General features: G+C 38.2%; 2 protein-coding genes and 1 pseudogene across 4 annotated transcripts; 2 read left to right on the forward strand and 1 right to left on the reverse strand.

Annotated features, from left to right (window-relative positions):
* Nucleotides 1-4110: 4110 nt before the first annotated feature.
* Nucleotides 4111-8224, forward strand: LOC107563672 (UPF0669 protein C6orf120 homolog). Of its 2 annotated transcripts, none has more exons than XM_016248619.1 (2): nucleotides 4111-4215; nucleotides 7575-8224. In XM_016248619.1, the coding sequence occupies exon 2, from the start codon at nucleotides 7608-7610 to the stop codon at nucleotides 8172-8174; it is 567 nt and encodes a 188-aa protein (XP_016104105.1). In that variant the 5' UTR covers nucleotides 4111-4215; nucleotides 7575-7607; the 3' UTR covers nucleotides 8175-8224. The 2 variants fall into 2 exon arrangements, with proteins under 2 accessions (XP_016104105.1, XP_016104095.1); XM_016248609.1 differs by lacking the exon at nucleotides 4111-4215 and adding an exon at nucleotides 5299-5423.
* Nucleotides 8225-9384: 1160 nt separating this feature from the next.
* LOC107564835 (39S ribosomal protein L4, mitochondrial-like) lies at nucleotides 9385-12070 on the forward strand (annotated as a pseudogene).
* Nucleotides 11973-17714, reverse strand: LOC107563627 (hydrolethalus syndrome protein 1 homolog). Of its 2 annotated transcripts, none has more exons than XM_016248540.1 (12): nucleotides 17615-17714; nucleotides 17305-17404; nucleotides 16771-16887; nucleotides 16595-16668; nucleotides 16267-16508; nucleotides 16116-16171; nucleotides 13047-13207; nucleotides 12924-12969; nucleotides 12764-12827; nucleotides 12580-12661; nucleotides 12442-12468; nucleotides 11973-12362 (listed from the first exon to the last, which is right to left on the reverse strand). In XM_016248540.1, exons 2-12 carry the CDS (start codon nucleotides 17402-17404, stop codon nucleotides 12231-12233), a joined length of 1101 nt encoding a protein of 366 aa, XP_016104026.1. In that variant the 5' UTR covers nucleotides 17615-17714; the 3' UTR covers nucleotides 11973-12230. The 2 variants fall into 2 exon arrangements, with proteins under 2 accessions (XP_016104026.1, XP_016104036.1); XM_016248550.1 differs by having other exon boundaries at nucleotides 12218-12362; nucleotides 12566-12661.
* Nucleotides 17715-17790: the final 76 nt, after the last annotated feature.

Here is a 17790-nt window from a genome sequence, read left to right on the forward strand (position 1 = left end):
ACATAGTCCACTGCAGCCCAGAACCCCTGAACTCAAGCGATCCGCCAGCCTCAGCCTCCCAGCAGCTTGGATTACAGGCGCGCGCCACTGCACCCGACGAGAGCTGCGAGCATCAGCACTGCTCCTCAATCTAGTGCTCACTGCGACCTCTAGTGCAGCACAGCAGAACACTAGACTGTATACTACTTGGCTGTTGAGCAGAGTGAACTAGTTTTTAAATGTTTGCCGCATTTTCACAAGTGTTACCTTTATAAAGCACTCATCTGTATCCTTTTCAAATTTGAGCATATTGTTAACTCAAAATCACAAAGTAGGCTACTTTTCTCACCACATCTAATAGCTGCTTCATCCAGACACCTTTCATTTGGAGCTGTTCTCATTTATTTTAATAAATTTGGCTATTATTTAGTTCAATTTATCTTAATGGTTAATGAATGAATCTTTACTTTTTATTTAATCTTTATTTTTAATCTTTATATCTATTTTCTATACCTTTGTATTTTCTACAGGCTTGATTATTAAATTTTTTGTATTATATGTGTGCTTGTGAAGTATCTCAATTACACGTGTAAAACAGGATAGCCGAACATAATAATTTACTGTTTACAATAATAGAATTACCTCACAATTCATTAATGAAAGCCACAGTTATGTTATTTACCATGGGCTATAAGAAAGTGTTTGTGTGTGAAATATCTCGAAGGCCACTTATGAGATGAAGCCCCCCAAAATTAATTTGTGAGAGTAATAGAGAGTGTCTCGAGTTAATTCTGCGTCTACAGCACATCATGGGTCAATACAAGTAAACACTGAATCACTTAACTTAGGCTCACAAGGACTGTATTTTGTGTTCTTTTTGTTGTTGCGGTTTCTATATTTTGTTAAGATAAGCCCTTCGAGAATAATACACAGTGTCTGAGTCCCGCTATGCTGCTCAGGCTGAACTTCAGTTTGGCATTTAGATAGAAGCGTGTATGTGTGTGTGTGTGTGTGTATGTGTGTGTGTGTGTGTGTGTGTGTGTGTGGTTTGGAGTGGTTTTTTATTTACTCATTTTTACTCAAACATGCTAAAGGCATTGTATATATATCTCCCGTCACTCCACAGGTCCAGAACTGCCTTGTTTTACAAGCATGTCATTTCATCCAGCTCTGACTAGACACACACACACACACACACATCAAATACACCTATGCATAAAGACAACATGCATTAAAAAATGCAAAAAGTCAAAATACAGCTTATTTTCAAACACTATTTGAAATGAACCTATCTTAAGACCATTATGCATCATAAACAAGTCTCTTTCCATGTCCTCACGTTGTTATTATTGATCAAATAACGATATTTATCAAATAACGCTAACGATATATATATTGCAGACACCAGAATGCATGTTGGCACGATCTATAACACTCTTGTTTATAAAAATACCTGATGGCCAGCCTATATCATAGCGTACATTTGATAGAGATGAGCCTATGGGCTACTGAACCACGCGCCATAATTTTTTTGTAATATATGTGTTTTAATATATTTACTATAGCCTAATATAAATGATAAAAATAATTATTAAAGTTATTAGTATTACATTGGTTTAAATAATAATGCTTTAATATAAAATAAAATTATTCACTCAGCAACACCAGCTAAATTGATCTTAAACACCACGGAACGGTCATTTTTTTAAACATTTTAAAACAGGTGCAGAAAGTTTGTCCACGGTGTGCGGAGCTGAAAAGATGAATTTCAATCGGGAGGAATACTATCGGTCGGTTTTTTAAAATCAGCTCTCATCGTAAATAACTTCTTACACCTCAAACCGTGTTTTTGCTCGAAGCATTAATGTGCCGTCGTTGAAGTAGAATAGGCTATAGTCTAAGATTTGTTTGGTCGGATGGAGATGGTTCAGAGTGATCTGCATTTACTCAGAGATTGTTGAATCTTTCAGGGTATTTGCTATTGACTGTTCAAATGCGGAGTTTTGCACATCGTGTGTGTCTGTCACGCGACTCTGCTCCCCTTTTGGGCTGTCTTTACATTTATTTTGAAAGATGAAGCTTGATTATGGTAAGGGGCGTTACATTTCCGACGAGTGCTTGCAGTGTTCGGCCAATCACAATGCACTGGGTCAGCTGGCCAATCAGAGCAGACTGCGCTTGTCGGAAGGAGGGACTTTGTAGAAAACGAAGCGTTTGAGAGAGGCGGGGCATAGAGGACCTACAATAATGTACAGTATTTGAAAAATAATGTGTTTTTTGAACATTAAAGCATGTCAGCATATTATGTTACACCAAATACACAAAATAATGATCTTTAAAAAAGCATCATATGACCCCTTTAACTGCTAACTACATTTCAGCTGTTCCAGATTAAATGAGTGTAGTGTTTTACATGTGCTGTTGTCAGGAGTTGCAGATGAGGCGGGAGCGCTTGAGAGAAAGAGAGGAAAAGGTGAAAAAGGAAGAGGAGAAACTTACTTACTGCAAGTAAGGCAAACATTCTGAAACAACTTCATGAATATGAATGTATAGCCTAATGTGTAAACTGACTTTAATATCATCTGTAACCCCCCTTTTTTTGTCTTTCTCTCCTTTAAGGAAAATGAGGCAAGACGGTTACATGCCATAGAATAAACAAACGAAGAGGAAGCTAAAATTAAAGAGAAGGAAGACAATATTAAGAAACTAAAGGCACAGCATAAAGCCCTACTGACACGAAAAGAGCTACTGGCCAAACGGCACCAGGAGAGCACTGCAAAGATGCCCAGAAAGGTATCATATTCGTAGGTCTTCTATTGTGTCTGAAAGGGGAGAGATCCTGAAACTATCAGACAATCAGGCTGTGTACCTGGACTCACCTGCCTCATTCGGCTGAAGAGTGAGACTTTGGACTTTGGATCGGTCTTATTCTATTGTGGTTTGATTTTCAGTTTTTTGAATGATGAGACAGTTGGGGTAACAAGAAAAAATCTGCATACAGATATTGAGTCAAATTTAATGCTTGAAGGCAAAATTGGTGCATTTCTTGAAACATTATACAGGTTCCACCTGTTTTAATATTCAAAATATACTGTATAGTAATGTTACACTTTTTCTCTTGCTTACTTCTTTTTAATGACATTTGATTTTGAGAACACTGGTCGAGGCTGTGGCGGCACGCAGTCTATCAGAAAGGAAATTCTAGAAAGACAAGCTGATGTTGAGAAAGAGGCAGAGCGCAAAAAGCTGGAACTGATGAAGGACATAAAGGAACAGCGAACTCTTGTCCTGCACTATACCAACCAACTGCAGCAGCAACAGAGAGAGCTAGACAACATACGCTCAGAAACATGCAAATGGGTAAAAGCATACACACACAAAAGACACAGATGTCACTGTGGCATCACTGTCTTCTGTACAGTTCTGTCGTCCAAGATTACAGACTATTCATGTGTTTTACAGGAAATTAAACGGGAGGACTTGCGTTCCACTGCAAAAAGAGAGGAGCTCCAGTATGCTCAGATAAAGGTTGGGATTTGTTCAATTTATCAAATGATCGCACCTTACTGGAGAGCCTCTGTGGATACTGAGGACCCCTACGAGCAGCTGGAACTGGTAAATAATGAAAAATACTTCTGGCAACCTTGAATAAAGTAGTATTTGTTGTTTATATGGTGCTTAAAATGAAACATGGTACAGTAAAGTTATAAAAAGTCACCACACGGCAATGCGTGATAAAATGCAACTGATGGTGAAGAACTTTTTTTTTTTTTTTTTTCCCCTCCAGATTCGGAAACATCTTCAGCTTGTGAGAGCTATAGTTGATGAGCGAAAGTTCAACGTTATGACAACAGCAAGTCAAACTAAAGAGGATGACAAGTAGCAGAGAGTATAAGATCCAAGCTCTGATTATGTTTATGCACTGAAAACAGCCAGATATGCCTTTAAGCTAAATAAAACTCATCATCTGACCACCCTTTTGATCACCCTATATATATATATATATGTAATTTTTCTGAAACATCATAAACAATTTCACTACATTGACATTTGTATCGCATGCGGTGATCTGCTCGGTCCGCTGCTGTCCTCCTGACCGACAGAGGGCGCACATGCGCGTTATAATGCCATCAGGTCCCAGAGCGTCAAGTAGTCAACTCAACACCTGTAACAGCTCATTCAAAACATAACGACGCCAACTCTCCTTTCCCATGGAGTATTTTTGACAATGCACCGGTAACTCAAAATAATTCATATTTGTCAACATATCAAAGGACCTGCGTTAATTACGAATAGTTATTTTGTTTCAGTGTCATAAAAAATGACTGGTCTGTTAGCCAGCTAGCTAAATAGCTAACTTATTCTTTCGTGCAAGCTTCAGGAATAAAATGTCATTTTAATTTAGAAACGGAGTGTGTTATAGTACATCGCACTGTGCAAATAATTGTGTAGGGTATCCTATATTTCAGAAATTAGTCAACTAGCTAGCTGCCAAGTCTGCCTGTTTTGAACAGCGCTGTTATATTCAAATACACATTTGAACGTCAAATTTAAACTTTCACTTTCGACTGTTTGCTTATGCAACAAAAGCTGTATTTTCTTGGGACGATCTACTTTTAGGACTGCGAAGAAGTCTTAATGCGCTGTTCGGTTAAAGTATGTAAAGAACCGGTTTCCCTGGCTGGACTGACAGTACGTGACCATGGCCTTTGGCTGTGTGTGTGTGTGTGTGTGTGTGTGTGTGTGGCTGAGACAGAGATATTTTTAACAGCCTGCTGTCAGATATATGACTTGTGTCAAATGGTGTCGTTTTATAGTTATGTAAGGTTTAGATTCAGAATGCCTGGCCATAATGTCACAGAAGACAGCACTCCAAGTAACGTTACTGGGGGGAAAAATAGTGTAGGAACAAATAGGACTCCAGATAATTTAACAAGATAATATAAAGAAACATTAAGTAACACATTAAATCTCATATCAGTCTCTGTGTGTGAGAAAAAGGAAAGGAAAGGAAAATCCAACAAAACAACAAGAAAGAGACAAAAATCATAGCAAAGGATAAATAAAACTAGAAACAAACAAAGCCCAAGATCTGCCCCAGGGTCATGAAACAAAAGAGAGAGAAATGTTATGACAATAATAAAAACAAGTAATAAACAAAATAATACAGAAAATAAGATTATTACAGTAATTCTGATTTTTGTTGTTGTTGTTGTAATTTTTCTGAAACATCATAAACAATTTCACTACATTGACATTTGTATCGCATGCGGTGATCTGCTCGGTCCGCTGCTGTCCTCCTGACCGACAGAGGGCGCACATGCGCGTTATAATGCCATCAGGTCCCAGAGCGTCAAGTAGTCAACTCAACACCTGTAACAGCTCATTCAAAACATAACGACGCCAACTCTCCTTTCCCATGGAGTATTTTTGACAATGCACCGGTAACTCAAAATAATTCATATTTGTCAACATATCAAAGGACCTGCGTTAATTACGAATAGTTATTTTGTTTCAGTGTCATAAAAAATGACTGGTCTGTTAGCCAGCTAGCTAAATAGCTAACTTATTCTTTCGTGCAAGCTTCAGGAATAAAATGTCATTTTAATTTAGAAACGGAGTGTGTTATAGTACATCGCACTGTGCAAATAATTGTGTAGGGTATCCTATATTTCAGAAATTAGTCAACTAGCTAGCTGCCAAGTCTGCCTGTTTTGAACAGCGCTGTTATATTCAAATACACATTTGAACGTCAAATTTAAACTTTCACTTTCGACTGTTTGCTTATGCAACAAAAGCTGTATTTTCTTGGGACGATCTACTTTTAGGACTGCGAAGAAGTCTTAATGCGCTGTTCGGTTAAAGTATGTAAAGAACCGGTTTCCCTGGCTGGACTGACAGTACGTGACCATGGCCTTTGGCTGTGTGTGTGTGTGTGTGTGTGTGTGTGTGGCTGAGACAGAGATATTTTTAACAGCCTGCTGTCAGATATATGACTTGTGTCAAATGGTGTCGTTTTATAGTTATGTAAGGTTTAGATTCAGAATGCCTGGCCATAATGTCACAGAAGACAGCACTCCAAGTAACGTTACTGGGGGGAAAAATAGTGTAGGAACAAATAGGACTCCAGATAATTTAACAAGATAATATAAAGAAACATTAAGTAACACATTAAATCTCATATCAGTCTCATATCAGGTCCAGGTCCCAGTTGTTGAAAAATCTGAATAAGAGTAATCTGGTTTTGGAAATTCAATGATTTGCTGTTCAGGAACAGGTAATCTATTTTATTTTTCTGCTGGGTTTTTTTAAAGCAAAGACCTGATCCAGATAATAAACTTTTCCAAATGACCAAATCCGGATTACCAGTGCTATAATTGTAGATGTAGGTATGTATATAAACAGCAAGCGGTAGAATAATAAACACAGGGTCACTTTGTGGTTTTCATTTTCAGGTTCTTTTAAAGAAAATTAGGCTTCTTAGAACTGTAAACGGTTAACCCTTATACTGCGCTGAAAATCCTTTACCATGTAAACATCTCATTATGCTGTATGTCAGTGTTTCTCAACCAGGGGTCCGTGGACCCCTAGTGGTCCTTGACGTAAGGCCAGGGGGTCCGTATAAAGTATGCATTTTTGCATAAATTTTGTATATTTTGACATGTTCCCATGAAAGAAAAATCCAATATAGCTGATGATATGGCAAAATACTGGACAAGTCAGCTAACTTGAATTATACTTGACTGCATTTGGTCCTCACAAAGACACAAATGATACATAGATTAGTTCATTTTGTTCTGGGGGTCCTTGAGGAAGGTTCTGATTTGGACTGGGGTCCGGTTCGCCAAAAGGTTGAGATTCACTGCTGCATCTCCATAATCCATAATCTTGGGTTCAGTCTTTTTGTCAACTTCTTTTCATTCGATTAGCACAGGTTTTGTACTTATTTTTAAAACTGGCCTCATTGATCTGAGCTTTTGCACCTCCGTTTTTGAGTGAAGGAAAGAAAACATTATTTGTGGATGATTTTGGCAATGCTCTCTCAAAAACTAAGGTTCATAAACTCATTACTGCATAATCAGTGAGACCTACGATCAATCGGTTCCAAAAACTGTTAAAAAAAATTTTGGGTGGGAGAAATTGTAATACACTGTGTGAGTAAAGTTAGTAGGTTTTAATTCAATGTGATAACATTAACTAGCATTTTTGGGGTGGGGGGTGGGATCCTCTCCCGAGTCAAAATGACTGGAACACAACATAAAAAAAAAACAAATCTAGTGCAAAATAGAAATGTGTATATAGACCATATAGCTAATACTAACGTTTGTTAACCAATTTAAAGTTTTGTTACATTTTATTCCATCCATGAATCCACCCTTCTGATGCAATCAGGATAATCCTGATTTTTTTTGTGTCTCTCAATACTTCTAAAATGTTTTGAGCAACATTATACGATAGTGAAGGTTTAATTAGATTTCAGCACCTTTTTTTCCAAGCCATTACCAAGATTTGATCCAATCCAAATGCCGAAATCCAATTTCTTTGGAATATTATGGTCGCGACGATACTGAAATAATCTATTTTTGTGATTGCAGGGAGGTTACAGATGTAGCTGGGGTCTGGCAGCTATGACCATGGTGCTGTGCTGGGGTGGTTTGTTGGTGTTGGCGGCCCTGTCCCGGGCCCTGGGCACTCTGCAGCATTCAGTGGAGCCTTCTGTGCCAGATGAATGGGTCCTGCTTCATGTCGTGCAAGGCCACATTGGGGCGGGAAACTACAGCTACCTGCGTCTCAACCACGAAGGACGCATTATCCTGTACATGCAAAGCCTTAAGGGAGATGCGGATATCTACGTCTCTGACAAGACGCTGCGGCCAAACTTTGATACCTACAAGCTTCAGTCTACCACCTGCGGCCAGGATGTGGTGATCGTCCCGGGGGATTTTGTTAGGCCTGTTGGAATTGGAATCTACGGACATCCATCCTACATGGAGAGTGAGTTTGAGATGAGGGTGTTTTACGACCAGACGGCACATACAGAAGAGGAAGTTGAGAAAAACTCTTATTCCTCAGATGAGACTCCTGGACAGTCTCAACACTCTCAGGGCCCTGAGGACGGGATGGAAGAAGAGGAATCAATCCTCTGGACTATTCTAATTGGGATTCTTAAGATCATACTTGAAATTTTATTTTGATTTTGATGTTCCAGCTGCCAAAATAACACATTTGCCACAATTAAAAACATTTCTAATTTAGAACAAATCAGCTGTTTTTTTTTTTTCAGTTTTGGCAAAGAACTAGAAATACTTTGCCTGGGGTTTTGTTTAAATCATGAGTTGCACCATCACCACTCTATAGATAATATGTAAATTTCTTCTCAAATTTTAATATGCAAATTATACATTTGTTTGTCAAATTAGATGGCATATCAACACAATTGATTGCACTGATTGATATGTCAAACACAAGTTCTCTTATATTTTATTGATGGAGTTTAAAAAATCTTTTGTGTGGTGCATTTGTTTGTCTTTTACTGTCCTGGGGATGTGAATTCTAAGTTTTAAACTGCACTATGCAATCACACAAATCACCTTGTTACGAAGGTCGTAGGCTGTGCCTATTGTGAAGACAAGAGTCTGTTGACTAATAAGCCGCAAAGACTTTTCTGCACCTGTAGTTGTAAGATACAAATAAAACCACTTATTTTTGAAAATTGCTGTGTCCAGCATTACTTAGAATTGTTCAACTTTTTTTTATTGTGCAAATAACAAGGTGGGGTTTCCATTACCAAAATTACCATACATGGTATGGTATTTTATGAACACTTAATTAGATACACAGCTGTATTAACATTTTTAGTATTAGCTTCTCTTTTTTTTTTCTTTTGTCTCTTAACAATTTAATAAGTGTCATTTTGAAATGGTTTTAAAACTTGAGGGATGGATATTACAGTTACAATAATGTACCTCTCTCTATATATGTAAATACTAACACATGACAAATTTAATGATAATTAAAAAAAAAAAAGAATGAATACAAACATGTTATGAATAATGTTTTTTTTATGTGTGGGGAGTTTGCATTTTAAAGATGAGCTCTTTTTATGCTTTATTTTCATCGAATGTACAATAATGTAAAATTGTTTATCTCTATATATTTTTACACATATAACATCAGAACAGCATGACATTTCACAAACAGTACAACAGCATGTTTCGCTGACAGGGAAACCAAACATGTAAGAAGCTGAAATTGTAACCGCTGTGCTCTTATTTATTTTAATTAGCCCTCATCATGTTTCATGCTACATTAGCGATATGTGGAAGAACGGTTGTTAAAAGGGTAAGTAGGCCCATTGGTTTTTGTATTGCGGGTAATAACCATTCAATATAGATGCGTGTGAATATGATACTGGTGATCATGCTGGAGGAACACATTGAGGAGTTAACCCATGTATTTTCTCAAACCAGTTCATCTCATCTGTCTGGAGAAAATGCACTTACATCTAATTTGTGACTTCCATCCAATCTCATTGGAGTCGGGCGACAAAGTAAGCAAAGCTTTCTAATTTAATAAGTAAATATAATGTATTACTCAGCATTATTACTCTATATCTGCAGCCTACCGTAGTTACAAAACTGCTGCCAGAATAAAACTCTGAACTTTCTATTGTGATCTATAAAGCCATTCAAACAAATGACGGATGGAGAACCTACATTATTTGTTAATATTGTCAAAGGATATGACGTATCAGTGAACTAAAGATGTGTGAACTCTTGCTGTAGAGAGGGCTTCTCCGTCGGGCTCTGATCTTCCAGTGCTTTTCAGATGTGGGGCTGTTATCCCAGCTCACCTGGCACCTGTCCAGATGTGGCTTGAGTCTTTGGGAAGCTGTGACAGTGAACCTCTTGGTGTGGTTGACCTACACCCTAATGTCTTCTCAGTACCTGTCAGGTACCTGTCATTTAATTCTATGAAGTATTTTTAGGCTGGAGTTAAGTTGCAAACAAATGAATATATGGTTGTTTTTGTTAATAGGCTGGACATTCTTCATGATGTAGAGGTCTGGCAACGTAATTTCAAACGAATAGTAAGTAACTATGAGGTGTACATGATGCTTTCTGGTGTTAACTTTACTCTTGTAATGCTCATTAGAGGAATAGTTCACCCAAAACGCAAAAAATAAAACGGTTCTAAACAAATATGTTGGTGGATTTTAATGTGAGAGGACAACAGGGGATGAACTTTTTTACTGGAATAAGCGTTATTTTGAATTATGGGTTTTGGCAAGAATGATGGTTTAAAGTTAAAACGCTTTAATGATGGATTTGTTTATTACAGACATGCAGCTTTTAGATTCACAAGATGTTAACTGATGGACTGGAGTGGTGTGGATTACTTGTGGATTATTGTGATGTTTTTATCAGCTGTTTGGACTCTCATTCTGACGGCACCCATTCACTGCAGAGGATCCACTAGTGAGCAAGTGATGTAATGCTAACTTTCCCCAAATCTGTTCCGATGAACAAACAAACTCTTCTACATCTTGGATAACCTGAGGATGAGTAAATTTTCTGCTAATTTTCATTGTTGAGTGAACTGTTCCTTTATGATACTGTCCCAGTCATGTTTTATAGACTTCAGTCATATTAATTGAATCATTGCATATGACATTCATTCATAATTTGATTACTGTAGAGCCATGCAAAAGTCAAATCAAGAGCTGAAGTCAGCGGTGGAGGCAGGAAACTATGGAAACAAAAAGGAAGCGGCCGAGCACGGCATGGAAGCATTCGTTCTCCACTATGGAGAGGAGGTCAAATAAAGTCTGTTGATTTGAGCTTCATCTTAAACACACAGATGTATGAAACTATCACTGCTCTCACTAAAGGACTAAACAAATGCTCCTCTTTCTCGTTCAGGAGGAGTAGCTCATGGCCCACTGGGACCAACCAGCTATTATTACATGTTGCCCATGAAGGTGCGAGTGCAAGGGCTGAAAATTGCCAAACTGGCTCAGGTGAGGGGAAGTGCACTATAAAAGTTTTGCTTGGTTTGGAATGTGCTGCAGTACATAATAGTACATAATAGTATTATGTACTATTAAAATATATTTTTATTTTTTAATAAGCATTTTTTTTTTCTGTTAGATGCCACAGCATATATCATATCTAATTTGTAATTTTTCATCTTAAGATTTATATTTTTAAATTTATATTTCAGCTTTATTCCAATTAATGGAAATAATTTTTCATAGTTTTTAGTTAAAGGTGCAATAGGTGATTGTCTTCAGAATTTTTTTTTGTTATGCTGGTTGAAAGTCTCTTCACATCCCGATAGCAATCATTAAGTTAAGTGGTGTAAATGTATTTATCTGAATTTATATATTCTGTGGAAGGCGTAGGACCAAGAAATGTTCGTCCAATCAAAACGCTCGGTCCGAACGTTTTAATTGGCTTTCCTACCTGCCTGTCAACGTATGTATTAGCATACCTCCGTTCGCGCAGACAGGATTTGTCATCAGCACGTTCACGCACGCTGTGCAGACAGAGCGAGGATGGCAGACAAACATCAACAACCCGATCTTCCTTCCTGGTATTGTAGTACTTTTAAAGTTTTCTCACCGGTGAAAGACACATGATGTAGCCCAGCGGTTCCCAATATGTGGATGCATATGTCATTGCCAACCTGATATACATATTTGTGTCCTTAAGTAAATTCTTCTTCTTTTTTGCATGCATGTATTTCAGAGGTGATGAATTCCCTAAAAACATTCTTAAGGCGACTAAAGATCTGAAAACAGTGAATATCATTCCAGCCACAGGTAAACAAACTGACCACACCAAAAGCTGTAATGTGAAAGCACCTTTAACCAAATATAAGGGAATGAAACCATTGCATCAAAGCTCATTCATGATCTTAATATTGATGAGTTGTGAAACAAACATTATATTGTTTGACTTTTACAGGTCTAAACAGCGTCTGGTTCTCACTGGAGGCTGTAAAATTTCTTGAAAAGAAGCTTCTTTGGCACGTTGTGCGTTACACTCCCCTGTATCCCTTCAAACTCTCATACAGTGACCTGCCATGAACACAGCACAGACTTCAAAGTATTAAAATGTTTATTTCATAAAAACAAGGATCTTGAGGTCTCATTTCACATGTACAATGAAGTAAAAAATGTTAATATCATGAATAAATAATAGCATTAGACATAAATAAAAGAGAAGGCATAGGTGGAAGATTCTCTGTCAGGGATAAGAGATTTTTGTTGGAATAATGCCATGTGCTAAATCATGTCGGATCTCCCATCTTAGCGCAGATCGCTTCTTCTCTGTTGGAACCACATAAGTGTTAGGGATGTACGTCTTCTGAGGTCTCCGCTATAGAGACAAGAAAAAGCACTCAGAATAAGGGAATCTAGGCAATTCTTAAAAAATAAAAAAAAAGTATGTAACTTACTGGTGGAGGCTGATACATAAGTTGTTCCTGAGGATAAAAACAAAAGAATATATATATTTTTTAATAAAATAAATCAAACTATATGGATATATGCAGCTTTTAAAGCAACTACTAAAACAAGTACATGATTAATGATACCCTAATGGCCCAGTGCAGTTCCTTCCTGCTCTTCTCTCCTGGAGGTTTAAACATCTCCCAGTCCTGCTTATACTGACAAAACCTGATAAAGGATCCAAACACATTCAGAACGCATAATGATCAGAGTCTTGAATCATTTATTTAGTTTATGAAGATTGTATGTTAATATAGAAGTATGCCATACTTTGCCACTGGATCAGTTTTCTTCAAGTTCCTCGTGTGAGGATGATCAAAAACTGGCCGTATAACTGTGAAGAGAATCAGATTGTAAATGCATGCAAACGGACAACCACGGGTCAAAGTAACAGGCATGAACTGAAACTAGACATGAAAATGGGACTTACATGACTTTGGACGAGGTCGGATATCACTCTCACTGTGTGATCGTGTCTGTTGAATGGACAAATTTAAGTTTAAAATTCAAAACTGTTTAAGATTGGTAAGTGTGAAAGTGTCTGTGTACTGACCATGCCTCTGATGTATTCTTGGAAAGCACTCGCGGGTTCCTCCGTCACAGAGCTGGATCTGGCAGTATAGCTTCCGGTTTCATCAGCCTCTGAGTCATACTGCACACGAGATGCACCGATTTGCATATGGTCCAAACACTCCTCCAGCTCACTAACTGTACCTACAAAACATAAGTATATGATTACGCACATGCATCATCTATAATGATTTCGATTTCAAATGAATGCTGTTCCTTTAAACTTTTTATTCATCCAAAAGAGTATCTTGGTTTCCAAAAAATAAATAAATAAAAATTAAGCAGCATGATGATAATTGAAACATTGATAATAATAATAAAAATGTCAAAAATCAGCATATTAGAATGATTTCTGAAGGATCATGTGACACTGAAGACTGGAGTAATGATGCTAAAAATTCAGCTTTGCCATTAAAGGAATAAATTCAAATTTAAAATATAAAAGTAATTTTAAATTGTAATAATATTTCAGAATGGTACTGTTTTTTACTGTATTTTTTTTATAAAACATTTCTAAATATTCTGAAATATATATATAGTAAATATGTAGGATGTAACATGCTTCTAAGCAGTATACAAATACTCACAATAATTATATTTAATGCAGTACAAGCATAAAATAACCAGTCATTTCTGAAAATTTTTCTTATGCATGGAAAAAAAGAGAAATGCACGTCTTCTATTTCCTCCACAGCCATACCTCTAAAAACTATAAAATAAGCAAATCCCTTTAACCAGTATAACACACCAAGGCAGCCAGTATAATCTCTGACTCTCCGCTCCTTCCTCCTCTTCTTGCTGTCATCATATCCATCATCATATGGTTTCTCCTCAGGTCTCCTTTGAACTCTGCCCCTCCTGTGCCTCAAATTATAGTGGTCAAGACTGTCCCGCAAATCCTCCTTCTCCCAGCCATCTTTGAAATATGCCACATTTTCAGAGCCTCCGTTTCGAGTTCCAGCGTCGTTCTCTATGGGACTCTGGTGCTGGTCGGTTTGATGGTCTTGGCTTGGGATGTCAGGAGACTGATGGCCGTCATCCTCAGATCCAACATGGCTTTGATCACTACAGACGGTTACACCTTGACTACCATCCGGTGATTCTGCAGGAGCTCGTCCATCAGATGTTTCTAATACTTGATTGTCTCTGAACCACGCCAAACTGCTGTCATTCTCATAATCACGAGCATCTAAGATCGATTCATCCTCTTCTTCTAATCCACCCAGAGTACAGTCGTCGCTGTAATCCACTTCCTCTGGGTCTCCATCTTTAGGCGAGTCTGGTCTGTACGTGCCATAATGCTTGCTGCAGGGCTGCCGAGACTTTCATGAAAATCTTCAACATAGATGTGTCTAGTTTCCTTCATCTGCTGTACATGATCACACTCTTGTTTCCAAGCAGGTATCATGTTATAATTCTCTTCCTCTTCTTTCTGCGAATGGCCACGGGCTATTGTAACACAGTCATCACCACTTGCCCATGACTTCCTGTCCTGGTCACAACCCTCCTTTTCCTCAACAGGTTCATTGAAAAACCACTCTCTATCATCTTCCTCCTCTGATTTCTTGCTTTCAGAGTTTCCTATGCTTTCTTTGTTCACAAAGGATTTGCCACCATTTATTTTTCCCTCAGTGCCTTCTCCATCTTCAGGTATACAACATATATTATCTCCTTCCTCCTTGTCTTGTTCGTCTTCCCCTGAAACATGACTGTTTTCCTCCCTACTTCCACCTGTGCTCACTTCTTTGGTGAGACTCTCTTTCTTTTTCTCACACTCTGAAAATTCACCTGTACACTTTTCTTCACTTTGTGAGTCCTCTTTTGAAAAAAACTCTTCTTCTTCACTCTCCTCCACACTCACCTGATCTTCCTCGCCCTCTGAATCATCGCTTTGGGCTTTTGCCTCATTTTCTTCAGTGTTTTCTCCACTGACAGAGCTCTCTTTCTCCTCCTCACTATCCATTTCATCCTCACTCATATCCTCTTTCTCCAGACTCTCTTTTGATTCCTTCTCTACTTTTTTTTAACTCCTTTTCCCGTTCACACAGCTCAAATTCTTCGTCCTTGTATTGACTAATTTCTTTCTCCCCCTCCTCACTTTCCTGCCCTTTTTCTTCCTCTGAATGGTCTTCTTCCTTTCTCTCTTCATCACTTGCTTCCCCTGTTCTTCCTCTTCACTCCTTTTCCTCTGCTTTATTTTGTTCTTCTTCCTCTTCAAGCTCTTTTCCTTTCTCTTCCTCTTCACTTCCTTTTGGATCCTCCTCTTCTTCCTTTTCATTCCCTTTCTGTTGTTCACACATCTCTTCTTTCTCATCTCGACTTCCTTCTTCCTTCCTCTTCACTCTCGTTTCCCTTTTTTTCCTCTTCTTCAAGCTGTTTTTCCTCATCTCTGCTTTCTTCCTCCTCTTTATCTTGCCTTGTTCTTATTATCTCTATGCTATTTTCATTTTCATCATCTATGAAACATTCTCTCTCTACTTCACTTTCGTCTTCATCTGCCTAAGGATATTTCTCCTTCTCCAACTCATTCCCTTGAAGCATCTCCTTCACACTCTTCTTTTTATCACTTCCCATTAAAAAGCTTTCTTTGACATCCTTACTGTCTTCTTCAGGCTTTCTCTCATTCACTCTGTTTTCGTTCTTAACATAGTCCCTGTCTTCCCCCTCACTTTCCTGATCTGTCCAGAAGGAGGAAGAAGACAGAGATCCTTCATCGTCCCTGCTTTCATTTTCCCAACGGCTGTCAAAAGCTTTATACATCCTGAGGTAGATGGACAGATCTCTCCTTTAGCCCTCAGTAAGAGAATGAAATTCCCTTCTGAGCCAAAGTGGATGGCTGAGAGGGAGGGGTACTGTAACTAAGAAGATTACTGGAAAGAACTTAACAGGGTTTATGCAGCTAATTGCGCCACCTGGTGTATAGGAGGTTTCATTGCATGCAAAGACAATGCATGGCTATGATCAGAAAAGAATTCGACCATACCAAACTACATTTCAGGATATAATATGAACACTACAGTTCAAATTTTTGTTCAAACCGTTCAGGACTTACCAGAATCTTCACTATGTGTGGACTCATCACAGACTTGAGACCGGCCTTGATGCTTCCTATATAATGAGATATCAGAGAACGTTTACTGCATGGATGAAGATGTTATACTCATCATCAACTAACAAATCAAGAAATTCATTTGTGTCTCTACCTTAATACTTTTCTTTTAATCACAGCCTTCAAATGAACCTGATGTTCTCGGTCATTGCTTGTCTCACTACCATCCAAAACTGAGTGAAATATTTCAGAAGGTCCTTCCTCTGTCTCCAGCCTATTGGGTGCTGTGGAGGGCCGAGCCGGTCTGTGAGCAACTGAGTGCCGTGAATACGAATCATAGTAGTGATTCATACCAGAGTCTCCATGATCATCCTCATTAAATGTGGAGAAGAAAATCTAGGTATGGAAAATATGGAAAACATACATATTGTGTGCACAGTCACAAAATTATATTACGTTTTAAGGTGCATAAAAACTCATACCTCTCTCTGTTGCCCTGCTGAGCTGGAGTCGAAGAGAACGTAGTTACAACTGGGGCCGATGTTGTTCAGTTGAACTGAGGGAGAAACACAAGTTTAGCAGTAGGATGGTTAAGTGTGTTAAAAATGCTTTAGCGTCACATGAAAGTGCACCGCATGAAGCAAGAGTGTCTGCTCACCCTTTTCTTTAATAAGTGCAGGTGGACTTTTGCCGGAGCTGCTGTGAGATGTTGGAGAAGTCCACTCACTGGAGCTGCGACTCTTTGACTTTTCATGACGAATCAGCTGATCGAGATCTGATGGAGATTTATAACATGACAGCACTACGTTAAGGCAAGATATGTTCCAAACAAACAAAAAAATGCACTGATGAGACTGAATTTCTTCTCTTCTTCCTCAGGCGACTTAAGAAATTTGGATTGAGCTCAAAAACATTGTACAGCACATCAACTGCCATCTAACAGCACCAACACTTACATCACTGTAAGGTATAATTAAGTCTATACAAACATTACACACATGCAAGTCTCCTGTGTATACTCATACTGTGTATATTGAGTTAAATGTGTATATTGTTATTTATACGTATACTGTAAATTGTATTTACATCCTTGTCTTGCACATAATAATTTCACCGCCGGTACACTTGTGTACACGATGTGTGACAATAAAGAGAGATTTGATTTGATAGATTTGAAACAATATGATCTCACCTCTCTTGAATTCCCGCAGTCTTTGTTTGGGAATATGTCTGTATCCAAGTGAGGCCAACTGCTGCTGGATCTCCTCCTCAGAAAAGTCTAGACTCTCCATCTTTTTATTAACAAAATAAACATATTCGATATCAGTCAAATACGTCGTACTTTCTCAAGAATCTGCTGAGTGGAAACAAATCTAAACAAAATATTTCTTTAAACTTCCTCAATGAAAGCAACGTTCATAGTGTAACGTTAGAAATAAGAAGGCTGTTGTGGCAACATACGGGAAGTTTAAAGCACAATGTTTTTTTTCTGTTTTCCTCACTTTTAAAGGGTCAGGTTTGATGGCTGTTGTCTTCAGTACCCGGACAACGGCGGCGGTTCCGTTTTCAAAATACAAAGATGCCAGAGTAAGAAAGCGCCTCAATGCCTGAGTTAAAGCGCCCTCTTGAGTATGGGAGAACTCTAATGACTTTATTGACCACACTATATTTTTATACA

The sequence above is a fragment of the Sinocyclocheilus grahami genome, unplaced genomic scaffold, assembly GCF_001515645.1.
Source record: "Sinocyclocheilus grahami isolate Dianchi unplaced genomic scaffold, SAMN03320097.WGS_v1.1 scaffold25.1, whole genome shotgun sequence".
NCBI classification, from domain to species: Eukaryota; Metazoa; Chordata; class Actinopteri; order Cypriniformes; family Cyprinidae; genus Sinocyclocheilus; species Sinocyclocheilus grahami.